This window comes from Hipposideros armiger, unplaced genomic scaffold (assembly GCF_001890085.2).
Source record: "Hipposideros armiger isolate ML-2016 unplaced genomic scaffold, ASM189008v1 scaffold_43, whole genome shotgun sequence".
Classification (NCBI taxonomy): Eukaryota; Metazoa; Chordata; class Mammalia; order Chiroptera; family Hipposideridae; genus Hipposideros; species Hipposideros armiger.
In genome coordinates this window covers 5,119,908-5,147,507 of record NW_017731393.1, presented here as the reverse complement: position 1 = coordinate 5,147,507, position 27,600 = coordinate 5,119,908, and the positions used below count along the sequence as shown (strand labels likewise).

Sequence of the window (27,600 nt, the reverse complement as noted above, 5' to 3'; positions counted from 1 at the left end):
GCTTCAGGAAGGCGCCCGCGCGTTTCTGCTTGTCGGCCAGCAGCTCGCCGTACTGCGGCAGCGCGCCCAGGCCCACGTTCTCCATGACCTTGCCCAGCACCAGCGCCTTCTCCTCGGCCAGTGCCTTGGCCGCGCCGCCCACGCCGACCGCCCCGGGCACCCCGGGCACCCCGCCGCCGCCGCCGTTCTCCCGGTTGCGGCTCAGCTCCGAGTCCATGCTGAAGCTCGACTCGGGCCGGCTCTCGTTCTCCAGCAGCAGCTCCTCTTCCTCCTCTTCCTCCTCCTCCTCCTCCTCCTCGGGCTCGTGGCCCAGCGACGGGTCGCTCTCGTGGTGGCGGAAGTCGCCGTCGGCCGCCTTGAGGCCCTCGCCGGCCAGCTCGCTGGTGCCGGGCTCCGGGGAGCTGGCGGCCGAGAGGCCGTCGTCGGAGCGCCCGGCCAGCGAGCCGGCCTTGTGCATGTGCGTCTTCATGTGGCGCTTGAGCTTGCTCGCCTGCGAGCACGCGTGGTCGCACAGCTGGCACTTGTAGGGCTTCTCGCCCGTGTGGCTGCGCCGGTGCACGATGAGATTGCTCTGGAACTTGAAGGTCTTGCCGCAGAACTCGCAGGACTTGCTCTTGGCGGGCGGCTGCGGCGGCGGCGTGCCACCGGGAGGCATGGGCGGCAGCGGCGGCGTGCTCAGGAACGGGGACTTGGGGCTGGGCTGGAAGGGGTTCAGGAGCCGGTGCATAGGGTTGCCGCGGCCCGGGGACACGGGCGGCGGCGTGGAGCTGTTGCCCGCCAGCTCGCGGAGCCGCCGCGAGAAGTCCATGGCGGGCGAGTCAATCGCCATGGGGTTCAGGCGCATGACTCGGTCAAAGGCACTAGGGTGCTGGGCGACAAGCCCCATCTCCTCGGCGCTGAGCCGGTGCGGGTCCAGGTGGTGGCGGGGCGGCGGGCTGAAGAGGGGCGGCGTCCCGGGCAGGCGGCCCTCGCCGAAGCCTGGGTGGTCCCGCAGGATGGGGCCCGTCATGCGCAGCAGGTTGAAGGGGTTGCTGTCGCCCAGGAAATTCATGAGTGGGGATTGGGCCACGGCCTCGGGCCCGAGCGGCGGCGGGATGGTGAGCCGCGGCGTGAGCGAACTGCTGGCCGGGCCCGGCTCCAGGTAGATGCGGAAGCCGTGCGTGTTCTGCGCGTGCTGCAGCAGGAACCACGCGCTGTTGAAGGGCTGCTTGCATGTTGTGCAAATGTAGCTGGAAGGCTCATCTTTACCTGGGGAGACACACGGACAGAAAGGCAGAGAAGAGAGCGTGAGAAGGGCGCGGGGCGTGCGCACCACGGGGCAACCCACCCGGAGACCGGCTCTAAAAGGCGGCTGTGGGCCACTACCCAGCAGGCCCGCGACATGACGACTCTCTGGCCAGGCCTTGTGTGCCTCCCCCTGGCTGGGGGGAGAGAGGGGGGGCTGAAGAAGCCCACCCTGTGGGCAGGCAGCCCTGGCAAAGCCAGACTGGACAGAGGACCTCAGCAAGTTCCTCCAAGTCCGTAGGCCTGGGTTTTTATCCCTAAAGAAAAGGTGTCCTTATTCCCATTATCTCAGAAGCCAGATGAGATCGTGTTTGTGAGAATTCCTGACTCCAATAATAGGGATGATATCTAGGTTGGACTGTATAAAAGAAGCCGGGGCCAATTTCAGCCATACAGGGCTCTCTTCACCGCGACAACCTTCGAGAGCAGTGGTTGTGCACCAAGGCACTATTGATTTAGACCCCGATAATTCTTTGTTGTAGGGGCTGCCCTGTGCACTGCAGGAAGTCCAGCAGCATCCCTGGCCTCTGCCCACTAGAAACCACTAGCATTCCCTCCCCAGTCATGAGGATCAAAATTCCCTCCAGGCATTGCCAGATGTCCCCAGCGAGGCAAAATGGAACCCTCCCCACCTTGAGAACCACAGATTAGGCAATATTTCATCCAAGGAAGTCCGAAAACCACCAATCAAACTGAATCGCCGTGCAAACACTTTAAGAGAAATGGCTGATAACCCTGCATCATTCTGGAGGTTTGCTATAGGAAATTCTAGGATTTCATACAACAGTGTCCATGCAGAAAGCACTGTCAAATTTACACATGGATACATGGGAAAAGAAGGAATTCAGCATGTTGTGAAGTTTACCACTGTGTGACAGCTGCCCCCCATGGCCTCACACACCCTAACCACTGTGTGGAATCCAGCCTCCAAAGACCCTCCATGAGGGGGAGAGGGGGAGCACTGGCCTACAGGAAGTCCTTTGCCAAATGCTAACTCAATGAAAGAATGTCGAATCTGACATGGCAGTCAGGCTGAATGGAGGCAAGCGTGGGTTTGTTACCAACTGGCTCTGGTGACATCGGGAGCAAATCGTCATGGACACTGATGGCACAGAGCCAAAATGTCACGGTCTTTTGTCTGTCACTGGGACAGCCACAAAATGGAGGCTGAACATTTCATCCAGAGCCTGTCTTGTGGCCGCCCTCCTCAACCTGCTGGTGAAGCTGGCTGCTTTTCCAGTCTGAACCTCTCCTAATGCTTTACATAAACGGGACAGGTGCGGGCAGGTCCTGCCTTCTACCATCAGATTTGCTCACTGGCCAGGAAGGAAAAGGGAACAAGACATCACAGCTGCGATCCTGAAGAACCCCTTTTGCTTTTTCAAACTTCCCTGTACCTGGAAGATTTTAATGCTGATGAAGTACAGGAGCCACAAACTGCCTGGTGACCATACCCAATGTCAATCAGGTGACGTGGGGTACAGCGGGGTGCCGAGTAGAGAAGATAGCCCCCTATCTCAGCCTCTCCCCAATCCATTTAGGACTTCTGAAAGCCCGTGCAGAGATTTATTTTTTGTTTTCCACCCACAAATTGTATTTCTGGTTGGGCTGCACCCTTAGTAGTAAATACCAAGTGACTCAGGGACCAAATGCCCGGAATTCTATACAGGTAGGTTAGGCTTGACAGCTCCCGAGGGGCCAGGACCATCGTGCCAGGCAGTGTGTGCCATGTCACAGAAAAGAACCATGCCCTCCAGGAGACGGGCCGGAAGCCGCAACCCAGTCCCCACTCATGAATTTCCTGGTGTCTATCCTTCCAGACCACAGGACCGAGGCTTGCTTTACAAGTTTGCTGTTCTACGGGGATCCCTTCACCCTCATCTGCTCTGTGGTGTCTGCGTGGGGCGGAGCCCACCGGGTAGGGAGAAGGACAGAACGAAAAAGAGAGACTCTCTGAAGTTCAGCTTCACCTCACTTTTCCAAATAGCTCAAGGACAACTTGTGAAGTGATTTTCTTCCTCCAGGGTGTCTGAGTAATTTCCTTCTCCCGGTATGTCTGGGTAATTCAGTTCCTCACATGGGAGCCCCTGAAGAGAACTTTCCCCACCTGGGAAACAGCGGGAGGCTTCCCAACGCCCTGGGCGGCCATGTTTCTCACGGTGGGAGCTGCAGGGCCTCACCAACACCCCAGCCTTCCCTGTCCGCATGCCCCTCAACTAAGCATAGAAAGTGCCAGCTTCCTTGCAGGCACCAGCTCCTGTCCTCAGCTGATTAGTTCATATACGTGGGGAATGGAACTCTTTACCTCTGTCACACAGGACAGCTGGCCAGAAGCCATATTCCGAGTCCTCCTCAAACCCACTTCAGGAGCAAGGCAGAAGAAATAAGTAATCAATAAGAAGAAGATAAATAAAAGTCCCTTTCTGACACCGGAGCTAATAACGCAAATGAAGTGCCACATCCCACAAGGTCATAGATCTTCAAATTAAAGGACGCGTCTGTGCCCTTCTCTCAGCGTCAGCCACTCTGATTAATCCATTTGGGGCGCGCAGCTGCTCCAGTGTGTCCTGTTTCTTAGTCCGACTACCTCCCTTCCCCCAGCCTCTGTTTTCACCATCTTCATGTCCTTGGGTATCTCCAGAGCACTTCCTGTTTCTTGTACTGAAGGCCACACGTTTTCTAGAAAGTTCCACTGCTGGTGAGGAATGTGGCTCTCAAAAGAAAATTCAGAACTCCTAGGCAGGCGGGGAATGAAATGGCCGATGAAAACATTTTTAAAAATTAAACTCAAAATGGCAGCTGCTGGGAAGCATGTAGCTACATGTTCTAAAGAGCTCAGCTGTTTCCGCTTCTTGTTTTAAAAAAGTGTGCGTGTGTGGCGGGGGGACACTTCTAAATTTCTAACTGGGAGCAGACTAGGGAAGAAGTTAACCTGTCCATAATTCACAGTCAGGTGGGGAAAAACTATGTGTATCCATCAAGTCAAGGCCACTCGCCATGCCAGGGCAACGTCTTTCTTTTCCTGCACGCCTGAAACACGTTGGTTCCCAGACTTCCCTCCATGCAATGGGCAAGAGTCACTGCAGGTGACGGCCTTCCCCGGATCTGACAGCTTCCGGTTTTTTAAAAATCGCTCAGCCCTCAAAGGTCCTCCCTGGGCAACTGTCTTTCCACCTTGCACCCCCCTTTTTTTAATAAAATGTTCATTTCCGTATTACCACTTCATGGTTATCTCTTGCCTAGAAGTAGCCATGAGCACGGGGGCAGCTCCCTTTTAAGAACTGAACAATGTCAGAAAGTCTTTGAAGAGCCCCTCGGAACATTTTTCTATTCAAAAACTCACTAAATAGTTTAAACTTGAGGTACACACAGTCCTGGATGGCTCATTTTTAAATTCGGCGGAAGGCCTTTGGTGAGAGGGCTAGCCCTCTCCCCTTCTCAGAGCCAGAGGTTTCCTCATCACCCCCTCCTGGAGCTCAGAGCCATCTGCCCCGAGGTGAGCTGGAACCTCCACGCAGTGAGGACTTTGTTAACTGGCCCAGACAAGATAAACTTCCCACCCAGGTTGCTGCTGCAGCTGCCGAGGTTCCAAACTGATGGGTCGACGCCTCGATTATTTGGAAGCGACATACCCAGCAACATGAAACCCGGCCTACAGACCTAGAAATGTCAGCTGCATTTGGGGCACCAAATCAGGCTTGGCGACTCAGAGCCCAGGGCCCGTGTCTTCCTTTGCTTGCTCCCTTCTTCCTTCCTCAGACATTTGTAATATCAGTGGGCACAAGCCCACACTGGATCTCTGCTCTACGGGCTCCAAAAGAAGCCCCTAATGGTTTTCTCAAGTTCAAACCCCTCCCTGCCATCTCTTGGCGATGAGATCCCTCTGCCCTGACATTCCCAGCAGAATGAAGTCAATCAATTCCTTACCCTCTCTCTGAACCTCGATTTCCTCATCAGTAGGATGGGAATAATATGCCTGCCTCTGAACAGAGCTGGGGGAACCACGTGCAATCCTGTATGTGGACACACCCTATAAAGCTGCACATCGCTACGCAGACGTGATGGTTTGGGCTTTGTATGATGCGTTTTTTTATTCTCCATCTCGTATCTGGCAGTGGATGTTTCAACGATGCTTTCCTGTGTAACTCTGGCAGTAATAAAACCCTGAAGGAATTTTAATGCAGCCTGCCTAATGCATTAGAGGTTCCAGGGAAGTAGAAACTTGCAAACATTGAGGAAGCATCATTTTTTATTGTGACGCTTGGGAACCCACACGAAACCGGACGCCCGCAATGAAATGCTACTTTCCCTCTGCTATTAGGTTTTGGTTTTTTTCAAATAAGCATTTAAATAATTTCCTCCTTATTATTCCAGTGACTCTAATAATACCAATAAAGGTATCAGGGATGTTCAATAAAAAATACACCTTTGAGTTATCATTCAGTAAAAAGGCCATAATTAGAGCGAGAGTTTAACCAGGCTCCTCCTAAGGCCGAATGATACCAAATGGAAGTGCATCCTGCCGGTGGGACACTTACTGGTTCATCGCTGCTCAAAAGGGAGCAAGGAGACACCACCCCCCACCTGAAGCATGGACTGGGTGATCGATATCCTGCTGCTGTTCTCCAAAAGCTGGAGGCAAAACTGAGGACCCTGCCATTGGGATGTAAGAACTGGGTCTTGGCGCTCTACAGTCTGCAAAGCACTTTACAGTTGGTTTGGCATTCCCACATGCACTGGCCATTTCATGGTTACTCACATGGCCACGGAGAAAGGCCAGGCAAGGACTGCATTGCTGCTGGCACGTGATGAAGCTGAAGCTCCGAGAAGCAGAGTCCCACAGCCAGCGGGGGGAGGGCCGCGCCCCTTATCAGGCTTCCCGCCTGAAGCTACTGCCCAGCACACAGCACCCCCGAGGGACCAATCACTCCCTTTACACTTGTCAGGGCCTGTTTTCCAATCAAAACGGCCAAGAGAGAGGATCTCCTGCCACAGTGCGTGTGTCCGCCTAGTGAAGGGCATTGATTACCCTTTGATGGGAGCCAATCAAGTGCCCCACTAGCCTGGACCCTAAAGGGGAGACCTTTTAGAGCGAGTGAGTCCACAGTGGGCAATATGGTAGAGGGACGTGAGATACCAGGCAGCCAGGTCCAGGGGCAGGAAGCGGGATCCTAGGGTCCCCGTGGCAGGCCCCTCCCCTCTCTGGACGGCAGGGTGCCCGGTGCCCAATTAGAGGGCTGGATTCCCTGGCCAACCACCCAGTCCTCGCTGGCTGTGACATTGCGGTCTCCGCAGTTCCAAAGTGATAATAATTGTTATCACTATGATCTCTTAGATGTGTATACCCCTTATTAGTTTAAACACTATCTCCCCTTTCATGATCCCAGAAAGAAAATGTCAATTGGCCACCTCGGGGGTCTTTGTAATTTTCATGTTGATATCATTAATGAACACAGTCCTCTATGAAATCTATAACCACCCCTGCTTATCTGAACACTTCTATCAAAGCTCAGCCTCTCCGAGAGACAAGGTAGAGCTAGGGGAATAATGATAACAGCAGTAACAGTAAGCCATTATCAAATCCTTACCACAAGCCAGCCCACGGCTGAGGACAAGTGACCTCACCAGAGGTTCCTAACAACCCCCGAGGTCAGAACTGTCATCAGCACCATTTCACAGATGAGCAAATTGAGGCCTGGAAGAGAGACGATGGTTTGCCGGAGGCTGTGCAGCTGGCTGTGTTCTTGAGCATTATGCTGTACTCATAAAAGCCTGGTCAAAAGACCCGGGCCCCCCCCACACACCCCCAGCCTAGGTACCCGGGTAGGAGATAAGGTAGCTGTGCGTGCCTCGTATTCACCTTTGGTTCCAACCTATGTGCCAACTAAAATGTGGAGATGCGTTGCTTTTGGCTAGAATCGCAACAACTTGGTGACAAGCTGATTGTGTCATGGAAAAGTAAGAGATGCACTTAGGGGCCGGCCGAGTGGCACATTGGTTAAGAGCTGGCTTGGGACGCCAGAGGGCCCCAGTTCGGATCCCACATATGAGGGCCAGTGACACTGCCTTCTACAGCTAAGATGCTGAACAACAGCTCAACCTGGAGCTGGGCTACCGTGAAGCGACTGCAACGACGTAGGCTGCAGCCCCTGCTGCAGTGGGTTGCCATGGGCTACCGTGTGTAGCCAGCAGCCAGCGTGAGTGGCCAGCAGCCGCAGTGAGCGGCTGTCCAGAAGCTGGCGACTGATCTGCCTCGCCCGGGAAGAGCGCAATGATGGTGCCAACTTGGGCCAGTGAAGCAAAGTCCTCCACAACTAGACTGAAGAACAAAAGGACAGCAACTTGTCTGTTCCCCTTCCCCCAATTCCCCAATAAAAATCTTAAAAAAAAAAAAAAGAGATGCACTTAGTTGGGCATTGGTGCCGGGGTGCTGCTGGGGTAGCACGACTCCTAAATGGTCTCCTTGGTGATGAAATGCTGAGCTGGCCTCGCCCGGCAGAGCCCATGCCCCTCCACCAGTGCCTGTGGCAGACACCGGCAGTCCACCCCTACCCTCTCCTCCAGGCCTCGGAATCCTCCTCAGCCCTGTGCTCCAGTCAGCCACTGCCATCTATATAGGGCCTGCCTCCACCCTGTGCCAGCCTGGAGCCCCGGGCACGTAAGCCCAGCAAATGGGGGACCAGGACATACAGGCAGCAGTGTGTGTCCTGCTCAGAGCAATGACCACACCTGCCTTTCATTCATTCTTAAACAAATAGGGGCTAGGCACCTTTTAACCACCTTTTAACTCTGCTGGTAGCTAAGGATACGGCTCACATTCCAGGGGACACAGGGACACCTAATAACCCTCTCACTTGTTTAGTGAAAAGTAGGAGTGCTGCTAGGGACGAGTTCAGGAATGCAAGGTCTTGGCAGGACTTGGGGTAAGACCTGCCTTATGCCTGCCTCCCACCTGCCTCACTCCATTTAGTCCTCACGAGAACTCCACACACTGTGACCTTTCACAGGAGCCAAAAAGGACACTCTGAGAACTTAAGGAAGTTGCTCAAGGCCACATTATTGGCCTTAGGTTATTTATTTAAAATTCACCGTCTGGGCTGGATTCCAAGTTCCCCAAGGACAGGGATTGATCTGGTCTTGTCCACAGCTAAGACTTGAGCCACTAGCAGGGCACTACTGCACATGTCCTTCAGAACTGTTGGTGACCTGTGTCAGTGGTGCGTTCCGTCTGCTTCCCCATGGTCTGTCACTGAAGTCATCACCACTGGGTGAGCCTGCCCAACTCCGCAGTCTGCCCTCCAGGCAAGGCCACCTCCAGCTCAGTAGCTCAACAACAGCCCCACTACCCAGGCACTCAGGGCAGAGGCCCCACCCAACATGCCCACACTCTCAGCCAGCTGCGTGCCAACCAGCGGGGCATGCCGGGATCCCAGGTGACTCCAGACAGGCCAGGACGCCATGCCACTGCCACTGCCCTCAGCAGAGTGGGCAATCGGGCCGATGATCTTCCCAAATCTCAGAGCTGACAGGCCCTGCTGCCCGGGAGGAAGCACGGGGCACTCAGCCTTCAGGAGCCAGCCAGACTCACTGCCCCCCTATGTGCTGGCCACAGCCCCTCCTGGTCCTCTCCTTGGGGCCGTGCACTTTCACACCTCCACACACCTGCCATTCCCTCTGTCTGGAATACCTGTCTTTCCTTCTCTACCTGCAAAATATTGTTTTAGACCCAGCCCAGGTATCACCCCAGCTCTCCCCCCACAGCATTCTGGAAATGCTGCTGGATATCTGATCACTATTGTCATTTCTGCCCATAACTGTGGTGGGTTCAACGCATATCCAACCTGCACGTGCCAGTGTTGGCACCTGACGTGGACGCTTGCAGCGACTATGGGAAGTGGGTTTTAGTCCAGATTGTGTAGAAAAAGGAAACAGGCTCATCACAGTTAAGTGAGGGGCGCCAGGTCACAAGGCTTGTGGGTCACAAAGCCCAGATTGATAACCAGGTCTGTGTCTGGACGCACACCTGGCTGTCCCCTCCACTGGGACTGCAAACTCTATCATAACTGGGCATCAGGAGGGGCCTGAACCAGCCGTGGCAAATCATTCCAGCTGCACCATCACACCAGAGAGCTGGCCAGCGATGGCAGCTGCAGGCTTTGCAGGAAATGCCACTCATCCCTGGGCCAAGAATAAAGTGGCCTTACACGATGAGAAAACTTCACTTAGCCTCAAAGTGTTTGGGGACAGTCCATTTACCCCAATAGTGCCCGTGCAGCAGAGGTAAACTTTGTACTTTAGATGACTGGAGTCACCTCGGGCTGGGAGACTGGGCCTCCAGCCTTCGCAGATGCCTCAGATGAAAGCCCTACCATCCGCCAAAGTGCCAGGTGTGCACAGAAACACCATGAATCTTGCTTCGAGCCAAAGAGGCATTCCTGGGAGTGAGTGAACCCAAGGATAGCTAATCTTGTCCCAGTGCTCTCGGGACACCTTTCTCATTCATCCATTCACTCATGCACCTAGTCACCATACACTAGGTAGTAGGCACAGCAGAGGGATAGTTTGTGACCCGTTCCCTCCAGGAGGCCGCCGGTGGGGGATGGGGGAGCAGGAGTGGGTTAAGCAGTGCACAAAGGCTTCTCAGGCAGAGCGGAACCTGCTGAGTGAGTTCAGAGCACCTAGGGAGGAGGCAGGCAAGAAACACTGCATGGAGGTGAGTTCAAGTTGGACATAGCTAAAGAGAATTCCGCAAGGGTTGTTTCCATTCCGCGGAGCTTCCAACGCAGGGCTGTCCCCACTCACCACACTCACCATGCAAACCCAGGGCTAAATGTTAATGTGCAGAGCATGCCCCGCTCTCAAAGGCTCTTAGTCTTCTCCTGAGAACGCCAGGAAGCACATCACAACAGCCAAGGTCACACTACATCTGGCACCCCAGAAACCTTTGTACGTTAAAGCAGAAGGTGAAAGAACCGTCTCGACCTCGTTTATGCACTTGCTCCTCCCTTCCTTCACTCCACAAAAGCACGAAGTGCCTGCTCTGTGCCAGGCCACTTTGCTGAGCACAGGGACAGGAATAAGCCTGTGGTCAGTGCAAGAGGCTGGTGAGTCCACAAACATCTCGTAAGGAAAGGATGAGCCACATAGTCTGGGACCCAGACGGAGGAGAGATCAACAGCCTGGGAGGAGCAGAGAGGTTTGCCACAGGAGGAGACCCTGGAGCCGAGTTCAGGAAGCATGAGTCTGTTGTGCAGAGAATGGGCGTGCCTGGCAGGGGAACCTGTCTGCACAAAGGCCTGGATGGAGGTGGGATCCTGGAGTCACAGAGGGAAGAGCTGGAGGTGGAACTGAAACGGGGACTTGGGATTAGTCTGAGGAGGCTCTGGAAACAGGCAAAGAGGCTTAGCTGGATACAGATCAAATTCCATTGCTGTCAATTTTATCACAGGGAAAATTTTTGATATTTTCTTTTGAAATTAGGATTTTCAAGCCCACACTCAAGACGTCCTTGAGTCATCAACTGTTCAGTATAATAAAATCTCAGTATGACAAAAGGATGTAGGTGAACCCCTTGGAGAGCTTTGTTTCAGACCAGACCCACCCTTCCCAAACTATGAACCCTAAGGTATAAAGAAATGGCATTCAGGGGGTGGGGGTGGGGGGATGGAAAACACAAAGAGGGAACTTCAAGCCCAATCCAGAAGGATCACTTCCCTACCAGGTGCCTCCCAAACCACCCTCTCCACCAGGAGCCCCATTATTCCATCAAGCCTCTCATCTGAACACCCTTGGCCTGTGAGCCACCTTCAGGAGCGGGGTGGTCCAGGTTCTTAGTGGAACAGGGAAGTATTGAAACTAAACTACCGCCGCGGCACCACGCACCCCAGATTTCCCCAAAACAGTCTCGATTTCAACTGCTCGATTCTGTGGTCGGGCCAGGTGTGCAGTTCAGGCTCAGGAAACAGCCACCCAGCCCTGAACCAAACGACATCGCTGACCGCGGAGGCATTTCGGGGCAGGGTGAGAACAGCAGTGTTTGCTGCTAAGATGGAAGAGCCGGAGGCAGGACACACGGAGCGACTTTACATGTGGCAACTCACGTTCGACATTCTCGAAAAACTAGGTGCATTTCTCCAGATTATCTTTTAGAGTTTCCCCCTTTGCATAAGACACTCTAATCCGCTAGAAATAATACGTCCTCCCTGAAACAGATGAATGCATCGTCACAGTCCCTTGAACTTGCTTTCTGTTGACTTCCCTGAAAAGGGCCTATATACCCTTTTCCAGTGGGTTTTGGCAGGCTGACTGAGGCGCTGTTTGGGAGGTTTTCTTCCCCTCTCCCCCTACCCCCATCCCAACAAAAAAATATGGGGTTTTTTTCTGAAAGGGTTCTAGAACTCTGAGGATAGGAATTTAGCAGAGAACGTGAAGGGGAAGCACAGAGCAAACGATCCTTACCATTTAACGGGAAAATAGAGTGAATTAAGAAATTAGCAGGCAAGAAAAGCAAGGTGTGGGCTGCGGTGAGCGCAAGCACCCGGTGTGCACACCTCATGCACACCTCACGCACACGTTCTGACTGACACAGGAAGTCCCCCTTCTCCAGCATGCATGACTTCCTTCACGGGCAGGCCCCCATCCTTCCTTTCCTTAAATCCACAAAAATCTCCCCACTCCGCCTAAGAAGTATTGCAGGGGCAGTAAATCTGGTTTTAATGGAGAATACGCTGAGCTCTGAGGAGATAGCTGATGTTATGGAGAGCCCCAGCCCCGGTGATGTAGGTTAGCGAATGCAGAGGGGACTCGTTACCAACGCACTACAAACAAGTAGTAATATATGTATATTGTTCTGAGTGGCGTGATAGCCAAAGTGTTCCGGTCCGCAGGGATTGATAAAATACAAGAAAACAGCAGACATGCACTTGTAAATTTGTCTCATTTGTCTCTGAAGTTAAAGGTTATTCCCTTGTTCTGAATCTGTAATAAAAACATGCTAGCCCAAGCTTTGTGGAGAACGTTTGAATATTTAAATTGTGTATAATGATAGGCAATTACAGGGTAAAAACTGGACCTTATGAATGGGGAACACTGTCTGGATCACCAAGTGTTTTCCCACCGATGACTCATTTATCTCTAATGCATTTCGAAAGCACTTTCCCCCCCAAAGGGCTGCAGGGACCATTACTGGGTCCCACTGCCACTAACCAGGAACCAACCAAGCTTAGATTGGTCGGGGTGGGTGGGGTTTTTTCCTTTTCTTGTTTTGTTTTGTTTTCTTAAGTATGCATAGGACATCTCTCCCACCGAGGGCGGGCAGAGGCGGAGGCTATGGCCCCTAAAAGGCAACCCCAGAGGGTCGGGGCTTCTGGGCGGTGGAAAGAGGAGGCCAGGCGGGCGGGGAGGCACGTGAATTTCCTGTACCCCCCAATGGGCGCCCTTCTCCCCAGCACCTCCCTGGAGGAGAGCAGGGGAGCTGGCAGGGAGCCCCAGTTGTGCCATGCCCACGGTGGCACTACCCACTCCTGCCTGGCCTGTCCAGGTTAACCAACTGCAGTGTTAGAGTAACTGCAGCCAGCTTGTCACCAAGCACAAAAGTCATCAGCAAGTGAATGTTCTTTTCTGCACCACAATTAAGACGAATCAATACGACGTGCCACAAATGGTATTTTACTCTCAATAAGAACTGGAGCTGAGTTTATTCAGAATATTTTAGCGCTTCCCCGGGGGATTTTGGGCCGACACAGATGGCAAATAAAGTACTCAGCCTAAGGCTACAGCACATTATGGTAATTCTAATGTCAGATGTACTTTAATATACAGCTCTATTTAATCACCCCATTATTTCACATTTCCATATGAAAAACCTGCGGCCGTCCACAGCACTCTGCCTCTGCCACTGTGCCAGCTTCCTCCAGCCCGCCGGCAGCCAGGGATGGTCATCCTCGCCAGGCCAGGCCAGTTTACAGGTTTGGAGTTTCCGGGGCCCCCATGCACAGCCCAGCTCCCCGGTGATCAGAAAATCAGAGGATTCGGAGATGTACACAACAGCACTTACAGGAAACAGAAACCAAGCTCTCCCCCACCAGGTTCACACAAAAGTGCAGGTGTGTGTGTGTGTGTGTGTGTGTGTGTGTGTGTGCGCACGCATGCACACACACACACATAAAAATACACACACACACACACACACACACACACAGGTGGGGGGGGTAATTACACCCATGCTCACAACATAGTCCTCCTCCAAACACCAGTGGCCCCAGCATGGTGGTTGGGTGGCCCCGCGGCTCCTGCCCAAGGTCCCCAGAGACTGTGCCAGCTGGTCCTCAACGTACTGCCCGCCCACCCCACAGGCAGATGAAAGCAGCAGCGACGCCAAGGGGCAGGAGGAAATGTGCCAGGACAGGAGGCTGTCCTGGTGACAAAGGAGGTGGGGACAGCACCAGGAGGAGTGGAGGATGGGGTCAGGAGAGCTGCAGCCCAAAATGACTGTAGATCTGGAGTGCAGAGGCCCCAGCACGGTGCTGGAGCTGTCAGGTTTGCACCGAGGACCTGAAGCTGAGAAGCCCGGGCCCCAGGGGAGGTGGGGTCCTGTGAGCTCCAAATGGCTCCAGGACCTGAAGGCTGGCTCGACTGGCCAGCTGGCGGAGAGCCAGCGGAAGCATGGGTTTTGGCTGAGACCAGGAAATGAGTGTCACGCGAATACTTGGCCACACAGAGTTAAGAAAGCCCAGCACAAAACCCACTGACCACCCAATTCTAGATTTCTTGAAGATGGGCTTGCTGATGGATGAAATTACACCGGGCACCTGACCCTATTGGTTACCCCAGCAACGAATCAACATTTAAAGCCACAGAACATGATTCTCGTAAATGGCTACTGCATGTCATTAAAATGAGGTGTTTGCCTGTGAGCAGGCTAGGTCTAATTCCTAACACACGGTAAAAAAAAAATTCTAAGGGAAAAGAAGAGAAAGAGGGAGGAAAGGAGAGAGGGGGAAAGGGAGGAAAGGAAAAAGAAAGAGAGGGAGGGAAGAAGGAAGGAAGGAAGGAAGGAAGGAGGAAGGAAGGAAGGAAGGAAAGAAGGAAGGAGGGAGGAAGGGAGGGAGGGCAATAAAACTGAGAAAGTCGTAGTGTATGTTGCCAAAAGCACTGGCAAATTCCTCAAAATCCTCTGTTCACCAACAAGACTATCAGTTACCTAATTCTACCAGATTTGTTCCATAAACTCAGCGTGAGAAATTTTTTAGAGAAAACTGCCTGACTATCAGAAGGTGCAGACTCTGGCCACACACTGCCTGACCATCCCAACTCCTGCAGGTCCGGCTGTGATGTCAGGCCACCACCCCACACCGACCACACCTGGACGGCCCTCAAGCCAGGACCCTCCTGTGACTTCTTTTCAGAATATGTTTTGGGGACAAAATTCAACACTGGGAATTCACTCTCAGTTTCCAAGTCCTTTGATTCAACCCTGTTATTATTGGTTATTTGTGAACCTAAAAATAGATACTAATATTCTCCAGGCCTTTTTCTGGTTGTAAGTTTGGGGCGGGGGGAGCGGGGGAAGGCTACACTAGTGGTTCTCAACTGAAGACTTTTTGGCCACACTCAGGAACTTTTGGTAATGTCTTAAGGCGTTTTGGATTGCCGTGATTGGTGCGTGGGGGTGCTACTGGCATCTAGTGGGTAGAGGCAGGGATGCCGGTAAACATCGTTCAACAAAGAACTACCCAGCCCCAATGTCTACAGTGCTGGGGTGCCCATCCCTGGTCTAGGCCCTTCAACTAAAGCAACGGCTGTAATGTAGGTACTGCAGCTTGAACCTACCGAAACACAGAAACGTGGGAAATTGGGGGTAAGGTAGAGAGTAAAGGGGGGACATGGTGGAGAAAGAGAGTGGAGAGAAATGGAGAGAGACAGACAGAGGAGGAGGGGCTGACATCATTTACTTTTGGCAATAAACACAACTTGTGGAATCCCAGTCAATTTTATCATTATAGAAATCATTTGAATTCCAGAGTTGCCTGGAGCTGTGGAACCCGGGCTCCTAGGGAGTTATGCCTTATAAAGGGGAATGCCGGCCTGAACAGGCAGAGGGAGTAGGGGCATGAAATGTGTCAGCAACCCCCCTTAACTCCCCACACACACACCAAAAAAAAAAAAATTTTTTTAAAGCCTCCCTCCAGAACTGGGCTCAGCCACCAATGCAGGGACTTCAGGGGCTGCCCTAGATTCTAGATTCAGCGGCTCGGATGTGAGCCTTGCAGCAGCGGCTGCAGGAGATGAAAACCCAAATATACTTCCTGAAGTCAAAGAGATAAAAATATAATTTCTGCTGCGTCCGCCACTCTCATGCTGCGGCAACACTTCGGTGTGGGGAGGGGAGGGCAGCGGGGAGGATGACCACGCAAGAGCTTCGGTAAATTTTTTTTTTTAACACGATCCGGAGAGATTACATAAAAAGTACAATTAAGAAGCGCTCAGAATCCCGAGGCCTTCGAGAACGTGCCTCCTCCAGAATATTTTTAGAACAGTCACTGGAGTGATTCTTCTTAGTTGTAGAAACACTCCAAATCAGAAAGTCAATTTTTCCTCTATTTGCAGAAGTGAGCTGGCTCCACTGGCCGGGGCGCGTGTGTTTTGCTTGGCGGCTGTTCCCAACACTGTCTTGGCAGCGTCTCCTTGGAGCGCGCACGGCGAACCTGGCGCTCTGCACACAGTAGCACTTTCATTTTAAGCGCCCCGGCCACGTTTTCCTAATAACAGCCTGGGAACTGCAAACCCCTGTAAGGCCAGCCCTGTAAATGGGGAACAGAGCAGGACTTTGGGGGGCGGGGGAGGGGGCTCTTTCCACAATAGGGATTGTAAACTGGGGCTGCGGCTTTCAGTAAAGCTGTTAAAAGGCGGAAAATATAAAACAAAGCCGGCACGTTCTAGGGACAGCAGCGGCTGCCGACCTCCCGCCCTCCCCACCCCCCAACAGACACACAGACAGGCCCAGCCCCGAAGGCTCCTCCTAACGCCCGCTGCCAGAACCTGCTGAAGTTTGCCTGGGAAGGGCCAGGGCGACTTCAGAAGCACACTGGGACTAGCTCCTTGCGCTGACAGAGCCAACTCGCCTGCTTCCTCTCCCTGGGCCAACAGAAGTGGGTGAGCTCAACTATGAGCCGTTTCCATCTCCACAAATGGGGTTAATTCCTGCACTGAGGGTCAGTAAATCTAAATAACCTTGCATTCAGTCAGCGCTCAATAGAGGAAGCTATTTATTGGTAAGAATGTGAAGGAGTGAAGGAGTGAGTGAAGGAGTGAGTGAATGAATGAGCGGGTGGGTGAATGAATAAATGAGTGAATGAATGAATGAATGCCAGTAGGGTCGGGCTAGGAGGGAGAAGGAGCGAGTCCACGCCTGAACACACCCCCTCCTTCACTGATTAGCAGCTATGGTCCTGCCCTCCCCATTAGGGGAGTTGTCACTCAAAAAAGGGACTTCCAGGTACAATTTCCACCCCTCCCTGGCTTCAAGAAATGTAGTTATGTGGTCCTTTTGGAGAACTGGCTCGTCACCACTGTCCCTGCTTCACACGTCCCCCTTTCTTTCTCTCTGTGTTGTTTACAAAGGTTTCATTATGTTTTCAACTAATCAGAAAGGCCCCGCTAATACACAATTAACATGTGATTATAAAAAAAAATTAAAATAGCTTCCAGAAGAAGGAAATGTAATTAAGTAGAGAATGCTTTTCAATAAGGGCTTGCTTTAACCCATTGTCAGAACACAGTCTCCATCCGTCCACAATGCCTGGAACAGATGCCAAGGGCAGAATGTTAAAAGCAAGTTTAAAAAAAAAAAAGGACATTATTTTCTGGGGGAATAATAACCATTGGCTTGGCACAACATACTGGAGAACTCAGATTCCGGCTGCAGAGGGGTGACCTCCCCCCATCCTCTCACCACTCTCTTCTGTAATAAGGTTTCCCTTTGAAAAAATAAAATAAGTGATAAAGCCCAAATCTAACATAACAAGTGCAACTGAGTGAAGAAACAATAGTCTAACACACATTTACAAGCCCCACGGTTAACAGAAGTTCTAGTGCAGACCAGGAAAAGAGTTTAATGTCGCAACACTTTTTAATCAAGTCCGGGATCATTTTGTTTCAAATTATTCTGGCCAAAACTTCAGACAGGATCTGTCTTTAAAAACCCCAAATCTAAAATGGGGTTTTAGTCTCATGTTCAAGGAGCGAGCTGACAAAGGATTTGGTTAGCTTCCCCCTTTCCTGCAGCCACCCCAAATCCATTCTTCATGCCAGTGAGATCTGGCCACTTGATTGGCCCCAATGCTTGTCAACATGCATGAAGGCACCATGGTTTTTGATGGTTTCTGCCAATCACTACAGCCCCACAGCAACTTGTAAATTCAACGAGTTCCCAAGAAAACGCGAGGTCTTACAGAAACGTGTATGTCCCCACGCACGACGCATCGGGGCTTCACCGTAATTCTCCCAAACATGATGGAGAAGAAACAAAACCAGGAAGCTGAGGGCCAGTGGCAGAGCTGCCCCAGCGGTCACCTGTCCTCCATTCTTCAAGCCTGAGCACAAAGTAAATATTCCAGACCTCAGGTTGTCCCCTGCAGCAGAAGTGACAGGGAATGGCTGAAACCCCACCTGGCGTGCTGTACAGGCTCAAAGAAGTCGCCCACTCTGAGTCCAGGTCTGATGGGTCGGGCCTGCCAAGGAGCTGTGGCTTTTGAACAATCGGTCCACAGTGGGAGGCAGAGCTCAGAGGCCAGCGAGCAGGGCCGGTGCCCCAGCCTTCTGTCCCCTGGGCCACTCAGGACACCATCCAATGCTGCTCCATGCACCTGGGCAATGGGCCAGACACTATAGGTTTCTATTCCAAACTAGCATTGATGCGGAGGCTATTAGCTGGGTGACCCAGGGCAAGGCGCTCAACTTCTCTGAATCTGCCCCTCCGTGTGACATTCCTGGTCTGTACAATGACCCTGAGAGGGAGCTAATTTCTGTCTTACAGGGAGAAAAGTGAGATTCAAAGTGTGGCCAGCCCGAGGGCTTGTATGAGGTGACGGAGCAGAGACCCAGGCCTGCGGCGATAAGGCTCAAGAGCCCATTGTATTAACCACGGAGCCAAGCTGAAGCCAAATGCCCTGGATGACAGCCACCCTGGGAGGCCGACAGACTCACCCCACGGGCACCGGGTCAGCAGCGCCTCATTTCACCCTACAGCTATCCCACAAGGCATGTATTTTCCTGCAGCTCACACATAGGAACAGAGGCTGAGGATCTCACGGTGGCCTGAGGCCACCCAAGTCGTGCAATGAAGGGCCAGCAACAAGCAAGCTCGTGCAGCCCTCCCACAGTACCAGGTGGGGAAACTGAGGCTGCCCGGCATGGAGGAAGGACTTCCCAAGGTCACACACATGTTGAGTGAGCCAAGCCCTGGTTCCCGACCCGGCCTTCCGAGTCCCAATGGCCAAACCCATCCCAGGGACTACTGCGCGGGCCCACTCTGCCCCAGGGCTCCTTCTAGAAGGAGAGGAAGAGACGCTGCCAGTGGCTCCCCTGACATTTCCCTTGCGTCCTCTGTGGGGCTTCTCCCGGTACCCGCGTTTCGCAGACGAGACCAGAGGACAGAAGGCAAATGGCTTCCCAGGCTGGCATCCTGTCCTCGCTGCGCCTCCACCCCACGACTCTCCCCACCCCGAAATCCAGGATACTTCCTTGGGACACAGCACCCCAAAAACAATGGCCTGCCCCCCTCAAGCACTTGCTGAGTGTCTCAGCGTGTCTTCACTAACCCTTGCTAGGCTGGTCACCTCAGATTCCAGAGGGAGAGCCCGTGGTTCAGAGAGGTAACGCGACCTGCCTGAGGCCACTCAGCTCAGACCCATCCCAGAGCTTGTAGCCCAGGCGGAGCTCAAAACCTAAGCTTCCATGTGACAGCACCCTGCCCCTCCCAGGGACAAAGGGCCTCTCCAGAGTGGGAGACTCGTCCTGTTCCTCCTACAGTCCTCCTCCACACAGCAACATCTGACACATAGTAGGTGCTCTACCAACAGCTGCTGGGCTGCACTGAAGCACCCCTCCTGCCTGCCACCCAAAAAGAGCTGTTAAAAGTCTGCAGTCGGCGCCTGCCCCTCCCGTCTGCAAGAACGGCGCAGCAAGAACTGACAATTCTTCCTAGATAAATATCTGGAAAGAAGTCGGGAAACAATTAAAACTAGAAGCTAATAAATGATGAAGAAGCCCGTGAGCGAAGTCCTGGCCCACGTCCCAGTCTTCATTCATGCATCAAAAAAACCCCAGCGGTCCGAGGCTCGGAGAGGGCAGCTGGGCAGTGGGGCTGTCCGGCGTAATATAAATGGGACTTAGATATGATCAAATGTACTCACTGCGTTCCCCACAGCAGACACCATCTCCCAACGCCCCCTCCCAGGCCTCCCCAGCCAAGCCCCCTTCTCGGGAGCGCATGACAGATGAGCTTGTAACCAGGCAACCAGGCAGAGGAAAGGTTCCCGAGTTCCTGCACAGGAGACAGCGGACGGCTGCATTCAGCTCATGGTGGCTCCTGGGTCCCAGTGGCATGACACCCTCTTCTGGGCCTTAGAAAATGGGGGTGGGGTACACTAGCTATTCCCCCAACATGAAGACTTAAATGCCTCGTGTCCTCTCTTCCCTGACCGAGTCACACCGGCCAGCCAGCTCTGCAGGGGGACAGTGACCCCAGCAACCACGGCTGCCCACAGGCCTGCAGGGAAGGTCCCAGGCCACAGCCTTCCCAGAAGGGCCCTCGCTTTGCAACAACCCAACCCCCGTGACCACGGACCATCTGCAGCTGTTCTGACAAATGCTCCCGAGATGCCTTCGGACGGAAGCCTCAGAGGTCCAGCGGGGTCAGCTGCACTTTGGGGAAACACGTGCCTGGTCAAAGGGAACGCCTTGGGTCCGTGGGAGGGGAGGTGGGAGAGGATCTCGGGGTTCCTGACCATGAAACGGAATCTGTGTGCCGCGAGCATGTGCACCCATCCACTCAGAAACATCACAGCACTTCCAGGCTGTATTAGACACCTCGAAAGCTGAGCTCTCTCATTGGGCATCTGGCAGAGCCAGGCATTGTCACATCCAAGGTGGCACTGGATCCTCAGCAGTTAGGCCGGTGTTATGATTATCATGCTGATTGTGGTCAGGGGGAGCCTTGGGGCGGGAGGGGCCAGGAGGATCATTTACCAAGAGCCTACTATGTGCAAGGAACTCAGCCAGAGGTTTTGCATACATGCCCTCGCGAACTTTATTCTCACATCTGGATGTACACCCCAGCTCCAGATCCTGCACCAGATGCCAAATGCGTGTCTTTCCACCTCCCTGGCCTATGCTCTTCTTAGGCTAAACAACAGAGCCCTTGCATTTTAGGGCACTGTATAGGATTACGGTTGGACGCAGACAGCAGATGAGTGAGAAGAGGACCATGGGCAGACGGGCGCATCTGCAGAGGACCTGGCGTGTGCAGGCACCACTCCAGGACCAAAAGGACCCCCTCACCCCTTCTTGCTAGCCAGCCGAAGTCAGTATGCAAAGCAGGGTCCAGGCACTCTGAATTCAGGGCACAGCTGTCATTTTATTTCTTTCTCTCCAATAACCACACGGCACTTAATAAAGAAAATGAGTGAAGTTAGAAAATTGAAAATTGGAAAGAATAATTTTTTTCCAGGAGGCAAGCCCCCAGGATGTTCCTGTGGGTATCAGAGGGTGAGGAAGGGGCACCCCAGGGAGGAAATGAAGACCCTGTTGGGGGCAGGGTGGGGGATATCATCCAAGTAGCTAATAAGGTTCTTCTGACAACACCCTCCCCCACTCCCCCTCCCAACACACACACTCCTCATTCCTTCCAGCTGCATGAATAGAAAATTCTTTCTAACGTCTCTATCTGAATGGAAATGACCGCAGCTAGAGATGGGGCGTATGGCTGGAGTGGAGAGGAATACGCTGGGGGCATCAGCTCAACAAATGTCCCCTGCAACTGTCCTCACTTCTGGGTCACACACCCTCAGCCCTAGGGGTGGAGGGTCTGGGCCCCATCCAGGCCCTGACTCCCGATTTGGACCAACAAGCAGAGAAGGGAAGTCATGCCCATAAGAAGGAGATGCATCTGAAGAGCACAGGGATACCCGCTCTCCGTGTTGGGAAGCCATCCATCACAGCCGGGCGAACATGAGTGTTTTCAGCTCAAGCCCCCTCCCCTGTTACATCGCAGGACTGAATGGTTTTCTGGGAAGCGTAAGGAGGAGCTAATGAAACCACAAGCTTGGCAGAGCCCGCTGGAGGGTGCCCAGCTAGAAACTTCTCTTTCCAATCAGCGCAAGTCACAACTTTTGAAATCAATGTTACTGCATCTTCTGATTTTTCAAGGGAACACTTTCTGCTTGTAGAAAATTTCCCAGATACAGACCAGGATACGAGGGAAAGAGAAACCACTACAGTAACTTCCGTTGAAATGTTTGTGTTTCCTTTTGGTCCCTCTCCTATGGACTTAGACGCACACCCACAGGCACCTACCAACTGAGCTCTTACTGTATACAGTTTTGGTTTCGGTTTTTCTCTCTTGATAACACATCAACAGCATTATTCTCCCATCCCTGAAAACACTGTGAAATCTTTGTTTTTAATTGCTATGTGACATTCCATCATATGGCTGGGACACTGTCCATTCAACCATTCTCCTCCTGTTGGAATCTATTTGCTTCCACCTTTGTAAGGACACTTGCAGGCGTGTGCACGTTATCCTGCACGTCCCTGGTTAAGTCTTCAGGATGGAGGCCCAGAAACAGGGTTCCTGGGTCCCAGGGTAGGAAGGACCTCCCTGCTTGTTTCCAGCTGAGCTCCCTGCCCTCTAAACGCTGCACCACTTTACAACTCACCCTAACGGGGCACGAGAATAGCTGGTTGTGACCCCACCGTTGGTCAGCACATGACCAGGAAGCTTTCCACGTGACTCACAATTTTGGGAAAACCTCTCCTAGCTGGGCTGGCAGGCCTGCAGCTCCACTGCATCTGGAAAGCTCTCTGCCTGCCTCCCCCCCACTCCGCCCCGGAAGCACGCCCAGCGCCCAGAACACTCCCGGGCACCTCTGTCCAGCTCCCTGGACGCCAGCTCCCTCCTCACGGAACGACGCTTCACACGGGGCCATTGTCCACAAACAATCATGTTTCAAAAAAACAAACAGGAAAAGCTCGTCGCCTTTTTCACGATACTTGTCCGCTTCCTGAAAATGCGAGATAATGAATAAAAATGTTCATTACGGAATTATTCACTTTCCTCCCTGATTCACGTCCTGGTAATTACCGTGACCAGCCTAATAAAAACTGCTACAAACCGAAGGTCAACTGGCAGTTAGAAGTGTTCATTTTCATTTCAATGTATTCGTCTCTGGCTGCTAATGGCCTCATTTTCTCCCGTGCTCCTTAATAAATACCACTGAATTACAGGTTAAATAGCTAAATTAAATTATTGCAATTACAGCGTGCAGAGCCCTGAATCTGGGTTTACCTTTCCCAGTTCAATTAGAGGCGAAGTTTCAACAGCCGCGCAAATCTGATTGCTGTCAATATTCTCAATGGCCGGGAATCTGCACAGCGCCCAGATATTTGGTGAGAGGGGTTGCCCACCCCCGCTCATTTCTGAGGGGCTGATTGGAGCGCCCTCGACTGAAACAAAATCACACCATCAAAAGTGGTTTTTGGAAAGCGACCACAAGGCATAATTGATTCTTTTCGACCGAAAAAGGAGAAGACATAGGGTTCTGGCTGAATGCTGTGCGTGCGTGCGCGTGTGCGCGTGTGCGTGTGTGTACAAAAGAAAGCTCCATCTTCTCAAGGGGAAGAAGTACAATTCAATAAATCCAGACCCTCTCCTCCATGCCCCCGGCCCGCAATGATTTTCCGGGTCCACATTAACGCATCTCCTCATTATTTAAATATATTCAAAGGCTTGTTGCTATTGCCTCATCACAGGATTAATTATCCCGCATCCCTTATAAGACAGAGTGTCTTAATAATACAGAGTGCCCGGGAAGGGAAAAAAGCCCTCGCCTGCTCTGTTTCCCCAAATCCCAAGATATGAGAGTCTATTTCTTGTGAAAGAGCTCCCCCTGACTTCATCCCTCTGCTTCCCAAGGCACCACATTCCACCACGACGGGGATGCTTCTCTCTTTTTTTTTCTAACCATCTTATTAGGTCCACCCTTGAGCGTTTAGAAATCTGGGGTGCTGCAGGGGCCCACGACACAGAGAAGAAAGCCTCCCCCACTTCCCTGGTCCGGAAGCCCAGGTCTGGTCAGACGCGAAGAGGGGGCGATTCCACACAGTGGGCCGAGGTGCGGGCCTGGCCGAAATCCCATTGGGAGCTTTGTCATCCCTGGTCAGAAAGCCCACTGCTGAGCCAGTGCCAAACACTGAAAGGCTGGCACCCTGAGCAGGAGCCAGGGACGCGGGTGGTGACTGAGATCCGGCACATCGGCCATCAGGGCAGGGGGCATCTCCAAGCACTCTGCTGAGGAGCCCACCTCTGGAAGCCCTCCAACCAGGACATCCTCCGGGGGCCTCGGCGCTTTGTCAGTTCCCCCAAAACCTGGGGGATTCCCCGCCCAGGCCCAGGGCAGCCACCTTGCCCATGACACTGGGGTTCACACCACATGGCCCACACATCCAGCCAGGGCACTGGAATCTCCCGCAAATGCCTGCTCCGCGCCTGGGCCACTGCTTGCCAGGGCCACGTGCCTCTGGCATACAGCAGGAGGCTGGCACAGCTACTTCTGGGCAAACCCAGAACGGACTCAGAAGCAGGGCGTCCAGGACTGGGAGCTACTCGAGGGCAAGCCCTGTGTGGGGTTCACACCTGGAGCCCAGGACCCTCCCCCCGGCCTGGCACAGAGCGCGCTCGGTCAGTATCTGCTGACCCAAACTAAATGCGAAGCAGCCTCCTGGAGTCTGCAGCCCCAGAGGGAGCCTGGCCTCCAGCCACGGCCTGCGGCCTCAGCCCGCCCTCAGGCCTGTATGCTCCCAGAACAGCCTTTGCGGTCATGGGGAAGTGGGCATCGCCAGGCCCAATGTGGTGGGTTCACTGGGGCAGGTTGGAGAGTGGACACACATCGCCCCACCTTTCGAGGCCCCCAACATTTTCCTAAGGGCAGGATCAATACCACAGAGCACCAAATTTCCCAAGAGAAGTGGCCAGTGGCCTGTGCAAATATTTCCACAGAGGAAAAAGCAACTCCAGCCAGGGTTTTCTATTCCTGGAAGCCAAACCAAGGCTCACTGTAAAGAATGCCTGGAAAACAAAATGACCATCAGCTGCTTAAAACAGATCAGTAGCTGAAAAGCTGTCACATACAACCAACACATCAAATACCGGGGATTTTGTTTTTTGGTTTTTGACAGAGGGAACACAAATGGTGACAGGGCCACCCTCTCATATACTAGGCACGCTTGAATCTAGACACTTAGTTAAGCTTTGCAACAACCTGATGAGATATCACCATCATCATTATCCCTCCAGTTTACAGATGACAACCTCAGGTTCAGAGAGGTGGAGTGACTTATCCAAAGTCACACAGCTGGGAGCCCTCACTCTCCCATTACAGGGTTGCCCCCTGGGGATACAGCAGACCCCTCCAAGCCTGGGCCCTGTGCTCATCTTGGTCCCTAGGCACCCCAACATCAAGCCATTGCTGGCCCCCATCCTCCATGTCTTCTGGGGAATGTCTTCCCCTCCTTTGCAACCAGGCTCAGACCCATTCCAGAGCTGCCAGCCTCCGCTGACTATTCCTGGATGTGTCGCTGCTCCTAGCTCTTTACCTGGAGTCTTCCAGGGACTGATCTGTGTGTCTATAACCTGGTGCCTAGGACAGGGCTGGGCTCCCAGGGGGTCCTCAGGCACTCCCCGCGACAGGAACACACCCATCTTTATAAGCCTCTTTATAAGCACCCGGTCACTTGTTTGTTTTTTCCTTGTGAAACCTTTGTGTATGGTGGGAACCTAGAGGGTTCTTTTTAATCGACTCCAGGACAAGGCACAAACACCCGCTCGCTTCAGCCTCCCGAGTCAGTTGTGTTTTGATCAGAGAAGGGGCTGGTAGACTTTGGCGATCAGCTGAAATGGTCCTTGGACTAGAAGAGGAAGACTCAGCAGCTCCCTCCTGAAGCCATGTCTTAGTCCCTTCTTACTGCTATAGCAGAACACCACAGACTGGGTGGCTTACAAACAGCAGACATTTGTTTCTCACAGCTCTGGAACCTGGGCGTCCAAGATCAAGGCACCTACAGATTCGGTGTCTGGTGAGGACCTGCTTCCTAGTTCACAGACAGCCGACTTGTTGCTGTGTCCTCATGTGGTGGAGGGGGACAGGGAGTTCTCCGGGGCCTCTTATGTAAGAGGACACTAGTCCTCATGATCTAATCACCTCCCAAAGGCCCGTCTCCTAACATCATCCCCTGGGGGGTTAGAATTGAACATATGAATTTGGGGGGACGCAAATATTTAGACCATAGCACCATGTGACAACTCAATGAACAGAGCTGAGGACTCACAGAGTTTAGGGGAAAGCAACAGCCCCCCTTCCCATGTTCTGCCCCCTGGCCAGGGCAGGGCCCACACCCTTCTAGAACCCTAGAGATACAGGAGAGGTGACCTCTTGGCTACTAGAGTCCATGTCCAATAGTCCTCATGGTTGCAGGACTATTTGACCTGGGCCCACCCTCGCTAAGGCTGGCTCACAATGGGGTGACGAGGCAGCTGGGTGGGACAAGCCTGGGGTCTAACATAGCTCCGCCCCTGCTGTGTGACCGGAACAACACCCTTCCCGTCTCTGGGCCTGGGTCTCTGGTCAGGGAAGCCAGGCATCTCCCTGCCCTCCACCAAGAATCCAGGGCCTCACAGCCCAGGTACTCTGGGGCGGGGCAGCCCCTGAAAAGCCACATCCATGGAGTCTCAAAAAGGGCTCCTTTGTCCCCATCGGCAGCCATTCAACACCCACAGCCCACATGGACAGAACACATGGCGCCTGCCTCTTCCGAGTCCCCTGCATGCCCAGGCACCACGCTGGGCTCTCCACCTGTTATCTCCATTAACTCCCACTTCCTGCAGGAGGAAACTGAGGCTGGGGTTCAGGGAGGAGCTTCCCCAGCCACGGAGCAGGAAGCAGCGGCCACTGTGCTGCCCACCAGGCCCTTCTCCTCCCTGGGGCCTCAGCAGGCAGAACAGAGCACACGAGCAAGCACCAGCCGGGGGCCCCACCCACTCAGGTCCCTGCCAGCAAATCCCGCATTTGAAGGCGTGAACAGCGCACACATCCTCAGGACAGACAGACACTCAAAGATGAGATGCTCCCCCTTAACCACAGGGACGCTGACCTGCGAGTCCAGGACGGACAGAACACAGAGTACTGTGTCTGTGGCTTTACTTTCTTAAAGGTGGGTTCCTTGTGTGTTCACCCAGTAAGCAGCATTTCCAAAGCACCTACTGAGTGCCAGGTGCTGTGGGGATCATGATGTGGTCTGCTGCCTTCAGCAGCTCATTCATTCACCCATTCATTCATTCATTCACTCATTCTTTGCTCTTTGATTTCACAAACAGGTGTACTGCATGCATCTGTGCCAGGTTCTGTGCCGGGCAGGGGATGCAGTTATGAAGGGAACCCCACACACACACATCGGAAGGCATCATCACAGCCCAGCAAAGCAGGAAGCAACCACCTCTGCCTCTCGAGGCCTAATAAATCCCTTTGCAGCACCCCTACCCCAGCTCCTCTCACCCCCGCCTTGGAGCCACTGAGCGCCACAGAGAGGGCCCGGGGCCCTGGAAAGCCTTCCTGTCTGCGGTGGTGCAGCCACTGGCCCTGCCCAGCCCCCCCCCCCGAGCCTGGACCCTCTGGGACCCTCAGTCAGAGTAAAAGGCCGTCTGGGACCTGACGACGGGGGTATTGCAGCTGAAGAGGAAAGGTCACTGTCCTGGGAGGCTGTTGCAGACCAGTGTCCACGCTTGAGCTGTGAGGTGGACCCCTGGCAAACTTGGGGACCAGCCATATCCCAGGGGTCTGGAGTGGAGGTGTCTCTGTCCCTGACATCGACACAGAGGCTGAGGCACCTGTGAAGCCCCAATGGCCTGTACCTGAGCCCTGAGCACTTCCTGTCTGCACTGACCAAAGTCATTTTACCCAACGGTGCAGAGGGGAGGAGATGGGGTTGGCCTGGGGTAGAGGCAGGTGGGGACTCAAACTTGCTCCCCCACCCTGGTGTTTCACT

General features: G+C 53.3%; 1 protein-coding gene across 4 annotated transcripts in view; it reads right to left on the bottom strand.

Moving 5' to 3' along the window:
- BCL11B (BCL11 transcription factor B) overlaps positions 1-27,600 on the bottom strand; it is a 92,022-nt gene that overhangs the window by 2,587 nt on the left and 61,835 nt on the right. For all 4 annotated transcript variants that reach the window (XM_019639144.1, XM_019639146.1, XM_019639145.1 and 1 more), the window contains one exon: positions 2-1,248. In XM_019639144.1, the coding sequence (XP_019494689.1) occupies positions 2-1,248 (1,247 nt within the window). The remainder of the gene's footprint in view (position 1; positions 1,249-27,600) is intronic.